General features: G+C 39.3%; 1 protein-coding gene across 5 annotated transcripts in view; it reads left to right on the top strand.

Annotated features, from left to right (window-relative positions):
• The window catches only part of LOC136876276 (uncharacterized protein CG5098), a 577,938-nt gene that overhangs the window by 548,627 nt on the left and 8,003 nt on the right, over positions 1–21,308 (top strand). For all 5 annotated transcript variants that reach the window (XM_067150088.2, XM_067150091.2, XM_067150087.2 and 2 more), the window contains 2 exons: positions 2,403–2,597; positions 9,141–9,284. In XM_067150088.2, the coding sequence (XP_067006189.2) occupies positions 2,403–2,597; positions 9,141–9,284 (339 nt within the window). The remainder of the gene's footprint in view (positions 1–2,402; positions 2,598–9,140; positions 9,285–21,308) is intronic.

Raw genomic sequence — 21,308 nt, 5'->3', positions numbered from 1 at the left:
GGGAGATCATCAACTCCAGTGGCATTTGACTTGACCGAAAGCAGTTCACGCTTCACCTCAGTTGCATTAACAGTATGGAATTTGAACATTGGTCTATTTGGTGGCAATTTAATCAGTAATGTGTTAATTGTATGAGTTATAATCTGTGGTTGGTGCTTAATTTTAACGTCAGAGAAGTGTTTATTTAAGTCATCAAGTGATATATCTGGGTTACAGTGGTTAGGTTCAAGTTTGCCTATTCCCATGGAGCGAAGCTCTCGCCATGTACTTCGTGCATTCATGTTATTATTGGCTAGCTGTTGGTAGTGAATTTCATATTTCGGACCAATAATGCTTCAGTTTTGTTGCGCAGAGACCGATACTGTTCAAGAACATCAGGAGAGTTGGTTTGTCATTATAGCCGATGTAATGATTCCGATGGGACATCATGTGTTTGACATCATCAGTTAGCCATGGTGAGGGAGGTCTAGATACTTTAACTCTACGTTTCGGAGCATGCTTATTGAGGAGACTAAGTAAGAGGGATTTGAACTTTTGTAGTTTCATATCAATATCATCTATGTTAATTATGTCCTCCCAAGGAGAATTAGAAGTATCCAGTCTAAAATCATGCATATTTATATGTTTAATGTCATTGTAAGTGATATATTTCATTTTATATTTTGGTACTTTAAGAGAATATGACAGGTATATCAAGTCATGCTTAGAAATACATGGAACAGGAATCTGACCATGAAGCAAAATTTTGTGAGGGTTATTCGTAACCATTAAATCAAGAAGGTTATGAGATGAGGAGGTGGTTCCGATAGTGTGGTTAGTCGGTTGTAGTGGTAATACTGTCATGTTACACGACTGGAATATGTTTAGCAATTGATTCGTTTCACTTGTCTGCTGTAATATGTCAGTATTGAAGTCTCTGAATATTAATACGTGTTCATAAGTCTGTAGTAGTAGATGTTGAATGTCTTCAGAGTCATTGTGCCCTACTCTTGAGGGCCTGTATACAACACCAATCAACACCTTTACTGAGGAAATAATTGCGTCCATGAATATGAACTCAGGTCTCGGCTCAGCAGAGTGGCCAGAAGTGTAAACTATTTTACAATGGGTATCGTCTCTACAGTATAAAGCTACTCCTCCTCCTCTCCTGTCATCTCTGTCATGCCTGTACAGACGATATCCGTTTATATCTATCATGCTACTAGGAATGGATTTCCTGAACCATGTTTCACTCACTCCAGCAATATGCACGTTGCTTGAAGTAGAGCTTTAAGCTTGTCAATATGGACTGGAACAGACTGTGCATTTGTATGAATACAGTTCAAAGAATGGGGTTTAGTCACAAATATTTTCTCTAGCGTGTTACAAAGCGATGGGAGGGAAGGGCACAAGTGCTGGGAGGGTGGGGAAAGGGAAGGAGCAGGCCCGCTGTCTACCTGAAGGTCATTGCCACACTTAGGGGGAGGCATAACAGTACTCTGTAATACAGGAATTAAACAGGAGAGAAAACATGCTTCTTACTTTCATATCTCTATAGATGTATTGCCAACTTATACTTGCACGCAAACACACACACACACACAAACATTAACTGAACTGAGGCACACGCACTATAATATAAACCTATCCTAAGATTACGACGGTATAATACAGCCATTGTGGACTAATCAGTTATCTCTGCACCAAGCCTTTGTAGAACAGCTAGTTCAGCAGGTGTATTTACAAAATATCTTTTGCCGCCACTGTCCATTAAAATTATACAATCTTGTGACCAAGCTCGCCTGCCCACACATTCCCTGGCTTTGTGAAGCATCTCCTTCCTCGTCTGAGTAAGAGACTCTGTCATTAACAGCTGAGTACCCTTTAAAGCTCGTTTAGCACGCCACACTGCTTCTCGCTCATGGTACCTAACAAATTTTACTATTATGGGTCTCTTCCCATTAGCCACTACGTCTGCCACTGTCCTCTTACGACCTCCAAGTCTGTGGCACCTGTCAATGCTGGCCATTGTCAGTTCAATGTTCAGTTTATCCTTCACAATGTTTAGTACCTTTACAGCTGTATCCTCATTAGGGTTACTGTATCCCCTGCTTCCATGTTATAACAGAGTGGGTAATCGGGAGATAGTGAGTTCGAGCCCCACTGTCGGCAGCCCTGAAGGTGGTTTTCCGTGCTTTCCTATTTTCACACCAGGCAAATGCCGGGGTTGTACCTTTATTAAGGCCACGGCCGCTTCCTTCCAACTCCTGGGCCTTTCCTATCCCATCGTCGCCGTAAGACATATCTGTGTCGGTGCGACGTAAAGCAAATAGCCAAAAAATAATAACAACAGAGTGGTAGATTAGTGTTTACTATATCTCGTTGTAGTGCATAATTTCTTTCTTGTTTTGCCTTTTATGCAGGTGCGACGTTCTGCATCCATTGACAACACCCCAGTATTAGGAATGGTGCCCATATCTCCAACTGGCTCTGGCAAAGATGAAGCTTGCTTTGAAGTTTGGGTGCATGAAGAATGTGCTGTTTGGGCTGCAGGTGTTCATTTAGTGGGCTCACGTATTGTTGGGCTTCAAGAAGCTGTGTGGGGAGCTGTTCGTGTAGTAAGTTCTGAAAAGATATTAACAGTTGTTTTGTGGTATGCAATCCAGGGAAATTCTTGAACTTGTGTGTTTATGTTTTCAGTACTCGAATAGAATTAATTTTCTCAGATATTTGATTTTTTGAAAAAATATGTTCTACTTCTTTAATGTCCCATTTTCTAGCTAAGGTTAGCCATGCGAACCCAAATATCTTGGCTGCAGTCCCAGTGCTTGTTGAAATAAATCCTATGTTACCGGTATTGGTGAACCTTCATGATGGTCTCGTTGCCAAGAGTGAACTGCATATGATCGTCTTGCTGATGACGATGAACTGGGTTTTCTTAACCCTCAAAGTGCCAAATGATTTTCTCAAAATGCCAGGACCCTAGACATTGCACACAGATGTAAAAAATTGATCACTCTTAGAAAGAGAAACGTTTGACACAGAGTACACCATTTTACTCAGAAAATCATATTTTACAGGCTTAACGTAAGTACTAGATAACACGCTTACATATCAACATTTTGAAAAACTAACTACATTTTTGTTATTCAGATCTTCACATTAACCACTAATGAAAAGAGAGTACGAAAACATTAAATTTTTCCACCTCCAGGAAAAATTGAAAATACGAAAATGTGGACAAGAAAGTTCTGGAGTGGGTTAGAGAAGCAAGAAACAGTGGGTAATGCTGTAAATCACGAGTGCAGTTTAAAGCTATGAAACTGCACAAAGTCTTGGTATTGCGAGGAAGGATTCTAAACCAGGTAAAGGTTGGTCAGAATGTTTTATGCGCCAAAATGGACTAAGTTAACAAAGGAGGACATCCCTGTGCCAGCGGCTTCAATCAGATTATACCAATAAAGTGACCTAATTTTACCGCTTTGTCACAAGACTTTGAAAACAATATCAGTTTCTTGTCTCAAATTGGCAATGTCAGTTTAACATCTCTGTTCTTTGATATGCCACCAAATACAACAATTAATGCAGCCGATGCATCAAGCTTTCTATTCTCCGGACCACCTTTTGAGCAGACTAAAGCGGATGTGACGTCATTGTCTCGTCACACTCTCCGTGGTTGCCAAACGAGCCGGCGCGCCATTCAAAGTTGTACTCCACCACTATAATACAGCACAGCTCACGCATTGAACCTCGAATGAATTTAAAATAATTAATACACTAACGTCTGCGTGTTAGAATCCCATACATTTTTTAATGGCTTACACCTTTAAACAATTAATTTACTGAATTAAATTTTAAATGTGAAAACCTACAATCTGTTTTCCAGTCAATGACCGGGTCAGGGATGGAATAAATGAAGCTCCATCTTGCGGAGAGGATAGGAATTGAGCCGGCTGCCGAAGCCTGTCTCACTCCTCTGGGGCAATGATTAATGACTGACAGATGAAATTAAATTATACTGAAGAGTGTCGCTAGAATGAAAGGTGACAGAGAAAACCGGAGTACCCGGAGAAAACCTGTCCCGCTTCCGCTTTGTCCAGCACAAATCTCACATGGATTGACCGAGATTTGAACCACGGAACCCAGCATTGAGAGGCCGACGCGCTGCCACCTGAGCAACGGAGGCTTTCACAGTTTTAATGTACTAACTACAATTTCACGATTAAAGCATTGCGAACGAATTCTTTTGACATAAAGAGTAAGTATTACATTCATTAAATTATTACTATTATTATTTTATTATTTTATTATTTATTATTCACTATCATTATCTAAATATATGGCCTGATTCCTCACGGGCGATTTTTGAATAAGCGAGAAAAGTGAGGATTATGTACTCGTACTGGAATTAACTTGAAAATGACAGATGAAGTTGGGAATCCAGGCGAAAACCTGTCCCACCTCCGCTTTGTCCAGCACGATTTCAATAAATTCATTATTACAAATATATTTTTATAAAAAATATTATTATTATTATTATTATTATTATTATTATTATTATTATCATCATGCAGGAGGTTTCAGCGTCAGCTTACCTTGTGCCACAGTAATTAATATGTGTCACTATCGAGTGGCTGCATACCCAAGTCGGAATCAGAGCCGGGGTCAGCACACGAGGTAAACTAATCCCGCCGTCAATACTATTCGCTCGGAAGTGCTTATAAACAGGCAGAATCATATTTCTCTCGCCGGACGTAAAAATCTTGCATTTCTTCTTCAACTTATAACAGTCTGGTGAATTTTTGTTCGGATCCATTGCACAATAATATCCAATAACGAGTAAGAAGAAACATACAAACCTACAAGAGACTACAAGAATTATGAATTAGCACACAATACGCACATACACTGTTTTTGTAAAAGCGAAGCACACTGATAAAATTCTCTCTCTGCTGTTTTAAACAGACTATGATTGGAACTGCACTCACGTGTTCAGGACATCCACTGAGTGAGTAAGTATGGCAGCTCCGCATTGACTGCACCGTTGCCAAAACTCGCTCTGAGTAGCGCACCCCTCTTGCCCCCTCACCTACCGTGTGACAACACCGTAGGCACTGCCCCTGTCGCCCGCGCCATCCCCTGGTCTATACACGCACTTCCGCTTTAGTCTGCTCAAAAGGTGGTCCGGAGAATAGTTAGAATTACTAGAAATGAAAAATTACGATGCACTATGATGTTACCAGTGACAGATGACGACAGAAAGCTTCCACCGTATTGCATATTTAAAAGGAAAGTGCTGCCAAAGGAAGATTTTCCTAGGGGTATACTTGTTCGAGTACAAGAGCTAGATTGGATGGGGGCTGAATTAATGAAGGACTGATTGAAGAGAGTGGGAGAATGTCAACCAGGAGCCCTGCTGAACAAGAAGTCTATGCTAGTGTTGGATAGCTTCTGCGACCACTAACTGGATGCTGTGAAATAGCAGATGAGTATGAAGCAGACCTGTCCAGCCATCATCCCAGGAGGCCTTACTTCTATTTTACAGCCATTGGACGTCTCCATAAATAAGCCAATCAAAGATCACGTTAGGAGGTTCTACTTAAGTTGGATACCAAATGATAAGCACAAGATGACAAAAGGCAGCAAAACAAGCAACTGTCCTTTCTTGTAATCTGCAAATGGATTGTAAGTGCGTGGAGACTAATCACACCATCACCAAATTTTTTTTTTAAGAAAACAGGAATTTCTTCTGCTCTGGATGGAACTGAAGATGATCTACTCTGGGAAAGGGAAATCGAGAATTCACTTCTCCTTTAGCAGGTTAGCAATCCCATTTGCTAATACGGTGGGACCTCGCAGTCTGTCTGCCTCTGCTAAGCTGAGTGTTGGAGGGGTGTACCAATCCAACTGATGGGTCCACAAAATAGCACTGAAATAACACCTCGGAAAGGCAGGAGTTGCAAGTAATCAGCTTCATTTTCCGTATCAAAATTTATTCACTAAATTTTACACTATTGAGAATCTTCCACCGTTTTGATACTTTATTTTGCCTTTTGGCAAATTTTTTATTTATATGTTTATGTTTATATTTATATGTAATTACTTCACCAGACGCAAAGCAGCATCAAACGTCCCTCCAGGGTCACAGTAGAATCGGAATTCAGCTATAGCAAGAAATTTGAAACGAGGCTCCCTTCACATTAATAGATCAGCAATCAGCTCCAAAAGTTTCCATATTAGACTCAGTCAAAAGCACTATAAGCAAGCACACAACATACAACAACTTACCTGGAAGGAAAGGAAGAAAAACTTTCAACAATTCGAACAATGTTATGAAGTCAAACATTTTTTAAAGAATTTTAATTGCATACAGACTTTTTATGTAACAAATGAAAATTTTTTTGAACAACTATTCTAATGAATAGACATAGTTTTAAGTCAATCAACCATGTAATCATCTGCTCTCATACCAGTAACACACTAACCCCACACTGTTTTTAATATCATCTATCTTAATTCGTATTTAGTTTTTAAGTGAATCAATGTATTTGTAAATCTATGTATTTTAAAATCTTAACCATTCACCTAAGCCACTATAACAGCTGAGGATATTCCTAAACAAGGAACGAAACATGTACTGTTAACATATAAATAAAAAATTTGCCAAAAGGCAAAATAAAGTATCAAAACGGTGGAAGATTCTCAATAGTGTAAAATTTAGTGAAGGCAGGAGTTCCCGAGAGTAGCCCTCGAGCGCGAACGCTCGCTAGGACGGTCGGATGAAAAATGACCACGAGCATACGCATCATTTTCCAAAGCCGGCAAGAAGACCCCACCAAGGCCCCTATTCAGCATAGCAGGTGAGACCGCCTGGGCGAGGTACTGGTCATTCTCTCTGGTAGTATCCCCCGCCCAAATGTCTCACGCTCCAGGACACTGCCCTTGAGGCGGTAGAGGTAGAATCCCTCTGAGTCAGAGGGAAAAACCAACCTTGGAGGGTAAGCAGATTAATAATAATAATATTAATAATAATAATAATAATAATAATAATAATAATAATAATAATAATAAATATCGGAGTATGTAGTTCGGACAAAAAATAGCCAGCACACTTACCTACTTTTAAAACAAATGCAGTATTTACCTTACCTCTATTCGTCATCCTCGTCATTGTCTGCTAGGTGAATTACAAATCTATCTTGGTTGCTACCCGTGTCGTGTTTCATGTACTTCTCTTCTGTCTTAATGGTGCTTCGAACACAAGCAGACCACCTCTCAGGACCGATCGTTCCAGCTCCTTCACGAAGAAGTTGACACACACTAGCACTTAAAGTTGGCGTAACATTATTTTTCCTAACATACGTCTTCAGCTGAAACCAGATCATTTCTATGGGGTTTAAAATACAGTGATATGGAGGGAGTCGCAAAACTTCGTGTCCACGTGAGGCTTCGATCTCCTCTACAGCGTACCTTTTACTGATATTAGCTGATTTGATTTCCTGCAACATAACTGCCTTGATGGGTACAGGTTTTGACACGGGAATGTTATTGTACTCCATAAACTTAATAATGTCCTTAATATTAGTGTTCATGGAAGGAAACCTAATCAGCTGCCGCGAATGATAGCTTGCATTGTCCATCACGAATACACATTTTCGGTCACGTGGTAGGTTCTCTAGAAGATGAAACCTAAACCAGTTTTCGAAAACTTGAGCTGTCATTTCGTCATCTCTATCAGCTTTGCAGTCTCCAATGTTTTTAGCTGATAAATAAAGGCAATTCTCAACCCAGCCCTCACTGCCTCCAGCATTCAATACCATAATACGCTTGCCTCGCGATGTTGGTGCTTTCAGTATGCAATTACAAGTTCCATCATCCCACCCTTTCTTCACAATGTCATGAGTATCGTACCAAGTTTCATCTAGATAGACAACTCTGCATCCCTCGGAACGCAACTTCCGGAGACGGTCTATGAATTTATATCGCCAAGCTACTATTCTAGCAGATTTTCTTCAGAATACAGAAACAAAACCCAAGTTTTTTCAACAGCTGTCGTAGAGTAGTTTTTTCATAAGGAAAGCCACACATATTTTTCAAATGTTTTAACAGTTCCTGTACGGTTGGTGACTTACCTTTAGTAAAGAATGCATATACCTCGCGTCTCACCAAGTCACGGCAAAAATCATCAATTTTATTAAAGATAACCCTATTATTACCACACTTTTTCAGAGTTGCAGGTCTCCTCTTTACTATTTTACTTACAGTTTTCCTGTTAAGTTTAAACATTTTAGCTGTCTCAGAAATATAACCCTTGCGAACGTTGTTCTTCATAACGTATTCGTATGCGTTACATACCAGCCGTTGACTTCGCTTACTTAAAGATTTAGTCGCCTTTCTTTTCTCAGCGGAACGACTACTACCCGGCTGAGTATCACTCGCGGGCACGGAACCACTGCTGTTCGGCTGAATATCAATCGTGGGCACGGAACCTCTGCTACCCGGCTGAGTATCACTCGCGGACACGGAACCACTGCTGCTCGGCTGAGTATCAGTCGCGGACTTGGAACCAGTACTACTCGGTCGAATATCACTGTTACCGGTGCTCAGTTGAGGATCGTTTGCCTGCACTGGCAGATTTAATTCTGGATTTTCTGCAATAAAATCAGCACCTAAGCATTAAAAAGTGGCTAAGGGAATGGTATCTCTTATTTCAAAATTTGTTGAATATAAATTTCTTAGCTTGTAAAATCTTTTTAAACATAAGTTGTCCCTGTATAATATACAACCATAATATTCTGTAGAATGTCCAAATATTGGTCCAATGTCATCTGTCAAATGAAGCATTCCAGTCCCATCAACTCCATGTTGTATCTGATGCGTACTGAGTTCATGGAATTGTCTCAGAGCACTCTGTAAATTTCCAAATGATACACCATTCAAATTTGTCGGATTTGTCCCTGTATGTTGGTGTTTATTTTTGATTCGCTTTTTACAAAATGGTCCATATTTTTTGCCAATCAGTATAGATTAGTTGAAGATATGCTTTGCCTGATTATGGTTTTCTTATTTCTTGGTGATAGTTGAATGATACTCTTAAACATTTTAGAGGTGAAATCAATATACCCTATTGTAGAAAGGTCTCTATTTATAAATGGTTACAGTTGTGCAGCAAATGTGGTGAGGGCGGTGCAAACGTTGGTTGTGTCCGACGGGGATGTGAATGGCGGCTGCATTATGGCTGTGCTCTGAGTCAGGGCTGGGACCTTGATGAAGAAGCCTACATTGCTCGATGTAACCAACACAAGGTAATGTATATATATATTTACTTTTTCTTTATATTTATGGGTCGCAGTGGATTTTCTTGAGAGTTCAAATCCCTAACTTCATAATTTTCCTGGAAATTGATTGAAATCCTATACAAATTTCTATTATTTGCAAAATCTGAAACTTTGATATTGTAAAGTATTTTAAATGCAGTACTGACTTAGTTTGCATGATTCTTCCATTTTTCAATATTCACTACTGTATTATGGTGTGAAGAAAGCATTGTTCTTCAGTATGATTTAAAGAAAGCTGAAAACCTCTAACATCCCCGACTAAAGCAATATACTGTACATAATTACATCTTCTCCTTATTTAGCATTTTAGAATTAAATTTCAGTGTTTTGTCTGTATGAGGAGCATCCATTTGTGTGGTGCCTAATAATGTCTGACACATTCAGTGTATTGATTGAGGTGAACTACCGTATTTCTCCGAATCCAAGACAAGGTTTTTTTCTCTCAGAATTTTATGTGAAAAATCACGGGTCTTCTTGAATTTGCGACCTAACAGTAATGAACAACTCTGGCAGCTATCATAGTAGCCACGCTGCTTCCCTTCGTCTTGCACGTACAAAACTCGTTGACCTTTAACATCTGTGTCTTTATTATACATCGCTAGCCGCGGCGGCCGGTTGTACAGTACCTCTGTGTAATATCACTGGTTCTCAAAAAATAGTGAAGACAGAATGACATTTTATTAGCCTCTACAAAAACATATCTCAAATCCCCAGAATGTCATGGAACCTGCAATCCTTCGAATTCTCAGAAAGACCACAATTACTCGATGGCAGAGTTATAATGCGTCTACTGTACATGATGCTTCGTAAAATTAATCGTTTTATAGACGGCAGGAATATCTTCATGGCGGATTGTCGTATTATAAGACACACGTGGAACAGGTATTGCCAGCAAATTTTCAACGGGTTCTCATCAATATTATGACGTCAATTTTCAGTTAATGGCTATTAAGACATCGGATTTATATGCTGTATAAATCACCAAAATAAGTATGCACCTATGTTCATGTTATTAAACATTTTTTTGAAATGCACACATAAGATTCCTTTACTAGACTCGGACGATTCACCCACACCAATACACAAAACAGATGTCTCAACTCTCCTGATTTTTGTCTTTCTTCCTGATGTCCCGATCACCGGGATGGATCCTTTGATTTTCAGAATAGTTTCAGTAATTTTCGTATTACTTTAAACTCCTGCGCATTTCCTCATTCTGTCGATATATGGCTGAGTATGGCTGGTCAATAGTAGTTCTAATAATTACAACCAGATGGGGGAAGAGTTTCCGTGTTTCAGTGAATCCAAGAAGGGACCAATGTTCACATTCTGTACTATATGTAGGTGTGATTTTTCAGTTGCACATGGCGGGAAGTGCAATATACAGTAGAAGTCGGCTATAGCAAGTACGGCGTATAATGAAAACTCCGTTATAACGACAGTTTGTGTTTGTCCCTTCAAAATTCCTGTATTAAACTGTGTATTATCCTTCATTTACAGTGAGAGTCCTGTCACTGATGCATCCGTCATTACGAGCGATTAAGTGGGTGGAATTTTTTCCGTTATCGATATTTATGCACCCCAGCGATTGTATTGCACGTGATCGATCACATTTGGTATTGTTTCCTCGCTATGTCTGCTAGCGAGTTCTCTCGTTAACATTCGAAAGCGATGTCAAGAGTCGGGTAGTAATACCCGTCGACTGCTGTTCCGTGAAGAAAATTCGAAATGGAAGAGAACTTTATTATTCGTAATAAATGCGTAAATAACGTGTCCAATAACAGTTGTTAACTCATTAAAAATAAAGGCTGAATAAACGATAGCTTAACTTCAATGCTAAATACTGCAATAAAGTAAGAATGGGATAGATCAAGATATGGCAGAGTGCATCGTTGATTTCAGAGGTTTGTGTTTTCTCGCGTCTGTTAAATTACGGAAAGGCTATTATCATATAAATTTATAGCGAGAAGGTTATAATTTCTCTACTGGCACTTGAAGTATGTTTTCATCATACATACAGTAAAGTTGGGATAGGTGACTCTGTTTGAATGAGAAAACTGAAACGTTTGCCACAAAATTTGTTCGATCATGTTCAGTACGATATAGTTTTCTCGCTATGTGCATTTGAGAAGTGTCTCGTCGATATTCGAAGGCGATGTTAGAGTCGATTTGTAATACCCATTGACTGCTGTTCTCTAAAGAAATTTTGAAATGAAAGAGGATAACACGTTTTCGTAATAAATGCATAAATAACTTGGCCGAGAGCAGTTTACATTTACATTTGTGGCGTTGTTAGGGCTCACGGCCCTCTCTTACACTTAACCACTATAAACAGAATTTAAAAATGTAAACATAAAAGTAAGACATAGAAATTCTAAAAAGAAATAATACTACAGACAGATAATTCTAAGACTACCGGTAAGAAATAATACTACAGACAGATAATTCTAAGACTACCGGTAAGTTAGGCCTACATATCAGTACAGCAATTAATGTGATAATTACTAATAATAATAATAATAATAATAATAATAATAATAAATGAAGAAAACCCATTCACACAACATACACACAATGACTCACACAACTCAGTTTTATGTTACCAGGAAAAACTTTCTGCAGGCAGATTTGAATTTATGAGAGGAAGTAAGGTGCCGAATGTCCATTGGGAGTGTATTCCAGAGTCTCGATGCGGTAACTAAAAAGGATTGATTGTAGGAATTGGTTCGACTTAGTGGAATTTCAAGTAAGGAACCAGAACGGGTACTAATTTCATGGAATGAGGAAAGGAAACGAAAATTAGAAGAGAGGTAAGTAGGAGTGTTCGTCGAGAGCACTTGGTAAACAAGTGTCATTAGGTGATAATTCCTTCGTTCATTTATGCGTAGCCATTCCAATGTTTTGAAATATGGTGTAACATGAGTGTCATGTCGCAGTTGGAAGGCATATCGTATGCATGAGTTTTGTGCTCGCTGAAGTCTCAAAGCTTGTTCAGCATTTAGATTGACTAGTACTGTATCGCAGTAGTCTAAAATTGGGAATAGTAGTGCTTGGATTAATTTTAATTTAAGTTTTTGAGGAAAAGAATTCTTGTGACGTTTCAGGGGATATAGAGCTGCATGAACCTTTCTACATACATTTGTTACGTGTTCATCCCAGGTCAGATTCTCATTGATGGAGATTCCAAGATTAGTTACATTTTTAAGGTACGGTACAGCAATGTCATTGATTATGATTGGAGGAGGATTGATATTGCGTATTACATGTAATAATTTAGAGTTTCCTATGATAATACTTTGTGTTTTACGAGGATTTAGGAGTAAGTGGTTGTTTTTAGCATAGGCGGTAAGCCTTTCAATATCCGAATTAATGTGCTGAACTGTTTCATGTAAATTGTTTGTAGTGGTGTGTTTGTATATCTGCATATCATCAGCATATAAGTGGTAGTTGCAATACTGAAGTGTGGAAGATATGTCATTAATATGCAAGACGAACAGTAAGGGCCCTAGAACAGACCCTTGAGGGACACCGGATGATTTTACAGCCCATTGGGATCTTTGATTGTTTACCACTACGCACTGGCGACGATTTGTAAGGTACGACTTAAAAAAATTAAGGGCTATCGGGCCGATATGCAGATAGCGTAGCTTGGATAATAGTATATCTATATTTACCGTGTCGAACGCACTACTAAAGTCAAGGAGTGTCAGTATCGTCACCTGCCGTTTGTCCATTGCTAGTCTTATGTCATCTGTTACCCGAAGAAGTGCAGTCGTAGTACTGTGTCCCTTTCTGAAGCCAGATTGCAATGGGTCAAAAAGAGAATGCCTGGTTAAGAATTCTACTAGCTGCTCGTGTACAACTCGTTCAAGAACTTTCGAGAGAGGGGGAAGAATCGAAATAGGCCGGTAATCAGATGGCGCATTTGCTGTGGTACCGGTATGCTTTAATATTGGGGTTACTAGAGCATCCTTCCATGCAGGTGGAAACGTCCCGGTGGTGAGACAGTGGTTTACAATGTGGGTAATAATTGGTAGGACCGCGCCAATAATGTTTTTTATAAAGCCTATTGGGATGTTATCTGCTCCTTTAGCTTGTGACTTAACTGAATTTAAAATACGCTTTACATCATTTACACTGACAGAGTGAAAAGAGAAATTATTTTCGTTTTCTGTAAGGTCACTGATTATTTTATTTAGATTCATATGATTTTGAGGTTGAGATTCCTTTATTGGGTTAGTTACGAAGTGAGAGTTAAGTGTATCGAGAGATATAGTTGGCATATGTGGCTCTTTGCATTTTCCAACACCCATAGCTCGAAGTTCGTTCCAGGTTTCACGTGCATTTAAATTCCGTGTTACATTTTTAATGTGATTAAATTTGCTATTGCGAATTAATTGCTTTGTTCTGTTACGTAAAAGACGATATTGTTCAAAATCGAATTCATTATTTGTTTCCTTGTATCGGCGGAAAATTGCGTCACGGCGAGCCATTGTTGCTTTTATATCGTTTGTTAACCAAGGTGCAGGCGAGCGAGTGACTCTAGCTTGCCTAACTGGAGCATGTTTGTCATATAGTCCTATGAGTAGAGAGTTAAATCTTCTCACTTTCATGTCTGTGTCCTGCACCTGCTTTATATCTTCCCAAGGTAAACTGTACGCATCATTTTGGAGTTGTTGTAGATCGATATTTTTCAGATCCCTATAACTAATGTATTTAGCTCTGTATTTTGGTACACGTAGAGAGTAGCACAGGTAAATTAAGTCATGAGTTGATATGCCAGGTACAGGAAATTGACCGTACTTCAGAACTTTATGCGGGTTATTTGTAACTAGGAGGTCAATTCCAGTATGGCTTGTGTATTTAAGTGTATGAACATGATTCGTTGCATCAAGCGGTAAGATCGTCATGTCGACGGAGGTAAGTAGGTTGCTGATTCGTTCTGATTTGCCAGTCGGGGCTAAGATATTTGAGTTAAAGTCACCAAGAAGTAGTATATGCTCGTAGGTTGGTACTAGTTTGAGAAGGTCAGATTCAAGGTCAGAGATATTAGTAACATTCGGTGGTTTATAGACAACTCCTACCAATACTTTTTGACGGTTAATTATGGTCTCAGCAAACATATATTCTGTATGTGGAGTGATGCCATATGATGATCTGATAATTATTCTACATTTAATATCATCTCTACAATAAACTGCTACACCTCCACCACGTCTGGCAGTGCGATCATGCCGATAGAGAGTATATCCTTCTAGATTTACAAGGGTAGAGCTAATTTTATCGGATAACCAGGTTTCAGTAATACACATAATATGCATGTTACAGGTTGATATTATCGAACGAACTTCATCTATGTGACTGAGGAGTGACTGATTTCAGAGGATAGTTCATATTTTCTCGCGTCTAGCAAGGCTATTTCTCATGTAAATTTTTGGTGAGGATGTTATAATTTCTCTACATGCGTTTGAAATATGTTTTCATGATACATATACGGTTAGGTTAGGTGACGCCGTTTGAAGAAGAAAACTGAAAAGTTTGCCACAGAAGCCTCTGGAGTGATACTGTATTTCTCTGAGTCCAAGACGACGTTTTTTTCCTTAGTATCTCATGTGAAAAATCAAGGGTTGTCATGCATTCGCGGCCTAACAGTATTGAACACCACTAACGACTACCACAGTAACCACACTGCTTATTTTTACCCGCGCGCACACGCACACAAAACTCATTGACAATAAACTAGTGCCTCTTTAGATATACATCGCTAGCCGCGGCAACTGGTTGTACAGTGCCTCTGTGTAACGTCACTGGATCTTGGGGAAATAGTGAAGAGAGAATGACATTCTGTTAGCCTCTACAAAAACGTTTCTCAAATCGGCAGAATGCCATGAAAACATGCGAACCTTCGAATTCTTAGAAAGGCCGCAGCTACTCATTAGCAAAGTTATAACGCGTCTACTCTACCTGACGCTTAGTAAGATCAAGTTTTATAGACAGCAGAAATATTTTAACTATGTCTCATCGTGTTATAAAAATACATGGAACAGATATTGCCGGCAAATTTTCAACGGGTTCTCATCGATATTATGATGCCAGTTTTAAGTTAATGGTTATTAAACACTTAGAAATGTAGAATAATTTTGCGGCCTCAAGAAGATACGGCATAGGCCTAACTAATATTCGGTGTCAGTGTGAAGACAAAGATAGCTTAAAATTGCGTACACTACAGAAATGCATTCAGTGGCTCGCAACAAGGACACTTAGAAGTTGATGAAATTGTGAGATATGTGCACAAAAAATGCAGGGGCGGAATGGCCATACTGCGGCGCAATAAACTTGTTCGTTGACCTTCAACGTCCGCGATTAGGCCTATACGTCGCTAACCGCTGAAGTTGGACGAACCCGTCAAGCAAGACGGGTGTGTAAGTAACACAGTTTTATAGTAAGCAAGAATATTTTCTGATGGATCATCGTATTGTAGAGATGCGTAAAATAAGTATTGCCAGCAAATTTTCAGTGGGTTCTCTTCGATAATTTGATGCCAGTTTTAAGTTAATGGTTATTAAACCCGCAGAAATAAAATAAAAATTGCGCAGCCTCAAACGAAAGGAAATGCAGCATAACTAAAGCCAATGTTCGGTGTCTAAAAGTAGTAGAAAAATGCGTACTGTGCAGGGAAGGCATTCATATGAGTTTACAAAGCATTTTTAAGTAGTATAGAATTTTGCACAATGTGCATGGAGTAGTTAATTTTCACAGAACTTTCTTAGAGAGGAGCCGCGTCGATTACACCACAGTACGTGATATCTGTCACATGGCCGACCGCATGGTTCACACAGACACTGTGTATCCGGAACATGGAACTTCTTCATGCTGCACACTCTATGGTGAAACCCATGTACTGCAAGGCGGGTAACTATATGTCGAAGCTCGTAGTTCGAGTCCATCCAGTCAGTTGACATCATTGCTTCGGTCGCATAGAAATCGCCCCATATTTCCTTCCGTTTCTCTTGCAGCTCGTGTAATAATTGTTGATAGGCCTCAGTAGATGGCAGATGCAACTGCATGCGAAGTTCTTCCACGTAGTATTCCTGCCGAGCCAGAACATACACCAGGCGGGAAGGGATGAATTTTGAAAGATTCATAGCCTTTTTCAGATACCTTGCTTTGACACTTTCTAATAGTTTCAGGTCTTTCTTCTTCAGGTGGTCCCATATACATTCCAGAGCATACGTCAAGACGGGTGTCACTTTCAGCTTAAATAGGCCCATAGCCGTTTTGAGCGGAAGTTTACTGATATTCTTCACTTCGCTCATTGCAGCCACTGCGGACGCTACCTTCTCCTTCATATGTATGGAGAAGACATCGCCATGGGTTTGGAATGTCAGACCCAGATACTTGAAATTGTTCACTATTTGCAGGTTTGACCCTTCTAATGTAATAACTTGGTTTGCAGCTAGTCTTCCTCCCTTTCTGAAGGTCATCATGACCGTTTTCACTTTATTCATCCTTAGCCCATTCTCTTTAGACCATTTCAGTAATTTGTCGAAGGCTACTTGTAACTGCTCAATCGATTCCGAAGTTAGAACCATGTCGTCCGCATACATATAGATCGCGACGTTGTTCATGCTAACTACTTGTACTACATCCAAGACAGCTATGTTGAACAGTAGGGGGCTTAGTGGGTCGCCCTGCAATATACCATTCGTTTGTTCTAACACGCTGGATACGGATCTGTTGTCGTCGATCTGGACCACGTTCGCAAGAATACTCCTTATAAGCATTGATATGTAGTTTTGAGGTCCAATTAGGGATTCTAGTTTCTCTATTATAAGCTTTCTGCTCACCAGGTCGAAGGCCTTGCAGTAGTCAATAAATATGGCATGTAATTTGCCACCTTTCAGTCTCAATGATCTCTCGATATCATTTTGTAGGCATTTTATGCAGTCGATTGTTGAACGACCCTTCCGGAAACCAAGTTGTTCCTCAGGCAATCTTCTGTCCACTAAGTCTGATAGTCTTTCCGTTAATAATCTTGTCAGTATTTTAAAGCCTGCACATTCTGAAGCAATGCCCCTATATGAGGTAGGGTCACCTATGTCTCCTTTTCCCTTGTATAACACCTTTAGTAATGAGCTTCTCCACTTGTCTGGCACGTTGCACTCTAGTAGGCAGTTATTAAGCAAGTGTGTCCAGTCTTCTGTCAGTACATTTGTGCTCTCTGTTATGTGTTCATTGAAAATCTGGTCAGGGCCGCATGTTTTTTTCTTCTTCAGCTTTTTTAATGCTGTTTCGACTTCCTTTGCAGTAAACAGTTCTACGTTTACGCTGCTCTTGTGATCTTCAACTGGTGCCGGTCGTGTTTCTTCCTTCTGTAGCACATCTTTGAAATGCGCTTCCCAGATCTCCATGGGTATATCCCTGAAAAGTGCCAACATGATGGCGAAATCCCTTCTTTTCTTTAATCTTCCATTGTAATTTGGTGTCCGGTATATTGTTCGTAGTCAGTTTCTGGAAATCTTGTACCATGTAAATTAGGCCTACATCGACTTTTAAAGGTTATGTTGAACTCGAAAACATGGTTTAGAATGTAAATATTGATTCTCAAAAGTTCTCAAATGCATTATAATCAGTTCTGCTCATCACTAATCCAATCAAATTGAAAAGAGAAAAAAAAATCATTGAAACTTCAGAAATTAACGGTTATTCATGACCTTGAGGTCATCTGGAAAGCGCGCTCGCTGCTCATGTCAGTACGAGTTGGAAATGATACAAATCATTTAAATGTTACGTGTGTAAATAAAACGACTGCAGTTTTTGGCATTTTAACATGAAAACGTAAAATTCCCATTCTTACATTAGGACCAAAACAGTAACATGCCATCTCAAGACCTCCCATGGCTTTCTTTTTTAATGTAAGGTGCAACATCTGTTCTGATCTCGATAACATAATCGTGTACGGTAATATTAAAATACCTACTAAATTCGTGTTAAGAAGGAGCAGTTTCGATTCCTGCCTGAAAGCCCAGTTGCTCTACAGGGCCCTGAGGAAAGTGCCGAAAACCAATTCGGCAGTACGATCGGGAAAAAAAAAAAAAAGTAAAAATATAAACACATCTAACTCACCTTGGACATAATGTGGACGTTTTATAAGTGAGAACATTTGACGAAACTCTTTCCGTCTTCAAGCAGGGTTGTCGAAATATGCCGTCTCCTTACAATTGTTGCGGCCACTCTCTCTGCTTTATGATTTCCGAGAACAGTACCACCCGAATGCGATGCTAAGATGGTCCCTTATGCAAGTTCACCGCCGATTGCTTTTCCAGTACAGTACTTGCTCTAATTATCGCAATGACGGGGCGTTAGCGCCAAGATCCATAAGTATGCCATAACTATCCTTTCATGAGATACAGGATTGATCGAGGATATAGCACTGATGGGACTGAAATTTCTGGACAGTTGATCCGGGAAATCGTTTCCTCGAGGAACGGAAAATGCGGGATTTTTACAAAGTAATTTAATTACGATGCTCGCAGGACCACGTAATTTGAACACACATTCCGGGAAAACGTAGTTTCCAGGAACGGATAATCAAGGTTCCACTGTAAAGTCATCATCGTAGGCTGCTCTTGTCATCTAATTAATCTTGCTGCAGAGAAGGGTGCAGCTTGCTTTCCTGTAAATGAAAGTATAATTAATATATTTTATTATCTGGGAAGGAGTGCAAAGAGGAAAGAAAAGTTCAGAGATTTTCAGACTTCACACAACACAGAGATCAGAAAAATTCTGAAGCATGTGCCTACTCGATGGTTATCACTAAGAAGGTGTTTAGATTGTACTTTGCTGCAGTGGGACCCTTTGGTTACTTTATTCAGGAGCGAAATTGTGAGTAAGGATTCTCAGATGGGAATTTCGAAGTCTCACAGAATTCCTAAGCACAGTCTAAGTGCAGATGTCTCTTGTTTGTCTGAAAAGGTGAAGCATTGTTATAACATTTCACCACACTCCTCAGTTAAAAAGAAAATCTGGTCATCAGTTTCACCCAAAAGAAATGAAACTACTGGTAACACAAAGAGCCATGCTTTGTCACGTGAAGAATGACTGTTCATGTTCCTTTCATCAAATTTACATAAATCTTTTTGCCTTTTTCTCTCAAGTTTTATGGATATCTTTGAGAATCCAAGGGTACCTCTTCAGTCAAGTATGCTGCACATCCACTTATTGAAGTCAATTTTGGAACTATTGAAGAATATGATGGTAAGGTTCATGAAACTACATGTTATTGAAAGCTCCTCTTCTCTCCTCCATGTAGTTTTATCATACTCCAGCAAATCAAAAGAATGATTGTGACTTGATGATAGGGAACTCTGCGTTTGTTTTGTGAACATTTTGAAGTGTGAGGAAAAGTGCATACCGTATTTATACAAATAATCCCCGCATATTTTTTTATTTATTTGAGGCACGAAATTGGAGTGTGGGTTTTATTTGCGTCAATGTTGGCAACACATGTTCTTTCTGTGTTACCATACATGTTTTACAAAGCTAGCACCTAATTTCAGAAAAACTCATGCCTATGAACAATCCAGACTTTTATAAATGTGTTTTTATGTATGTTATTCATGAAAAGACAGTGTATACCAAGTTTCCAATTCAACGATTGCCCCCAATCATGAGAATAATTTGACATATTATCGTCGTATGACATTCTTTGTTAGATCTAGTAATGTTTTATGATTGCATGATATGTTATATGTGATTGTGTGACCAGCTGAAGATGACCTAGAAAGGTCAAAACCGGTCATGTAGTTTTAATTTAATAAAATAAGTATTGATTAGGTGGAAGTCTTCTTCTCATTGTATTTGTATTACAAGGAGAGTCTTTCTTACCGACTGGGAAATCTGTAATTCATGTTTTCTAGCACCCATCCCATAACGCACTAGGCATGTGATCCGCATATGCTTATAAACTAGCGTCATGCCCAGCACACAATCCGCACTGAACGTGTTAATAAATCGGTCAATTTCACATTCAAATACACTTCCTTGTGGGTTTTGGAAGTCTACATATCTGCAAACAAAACATGTATTTGTATGCAAATCTGATGTGTAGTTATTAAACGCGTGGAAAAAAAAGAAGAATTATGCAGCCACAAAAAAATGCGGCATAACTAAAGCCAATGTTCAGCGTTGGTGTGAAGACAAAGGCAGTCTAAAAATGTGTACTGTACAAGAAAGGCATCCAGTGGTCCGCAACACGGACGCTTTAAAGATTTCAAACATGAAATTGTTGGGTCTCCATAACACATAATGCAATACGAATGCAGACTTGCAAAGAGGAATTCCCTAAACTTTCAAAGGCAGTTATCAGGTACCTCTATTAAAAATGATTATGATACTTGGGTGTGTATATTTTTTGTCTCAAATTAAGTTTGAAATTTGTTATAAATAAAATAATGTGCTGTAGGGATGTGGCGACCCCATCGCCCAGTGGGAAACCACTGCAATCAGCTACTCGAGTATTGGCGGGAAAACCATAATGTTTGTGGGGTATGGAGGAAATGCCTACTCCCAGTCCTGAACAACTAGGATGAACTTGTAGCGTTTCATTTATCACCAATTCATACTTCATTAATCACCTTTCCTGATCACATCTGGAATTGTAAAGCCTGACCTCGGTCAGAAATGTTTCGATCGAAAGATTTAACAATCAACGATGATGAGTCTTCTAATGAATAAATCCATCGGTGTGGACAAACAACAACAAGGATCTCCACAAAGACGCCACTCGGAATCGGTGGGGTGTCAAGTAGAAGACCTAGGCGAGTCGCAGTGCCTGGAAGCCCAACAGACAATTGACAGACAGCTGACAGACAGTGGCAAACCCAACAATGTAGGAAGAGATTTAAGTTCAACAAATCAGGAAAATTTTTATATTTTGCAGCATTAAATATTAATTCACTAAGTAAGGTGGGCAAGTTGAAACATTTAACT

Source organism: Anabrus simplex, chromosome 6 (genome assembly GCF_040414725.1).
Source record: "Anabrus simplex isolate iqAnaSimp1 chromosome 6, ASM4041472v1, whole genome shotgun sequence".
In the NCBI taxonomy this organism is placed as follows: Eukaryota; Metazoa; Arthropoda; class Insecta; order Orthoptera; family Tettigoniidae; genus Anabrus; species Anabrus simplex.
Note: the sequence above shows the minus strand (reverse complement) of the source record. Positions and strands in the feature narration are given on the sequence as shown.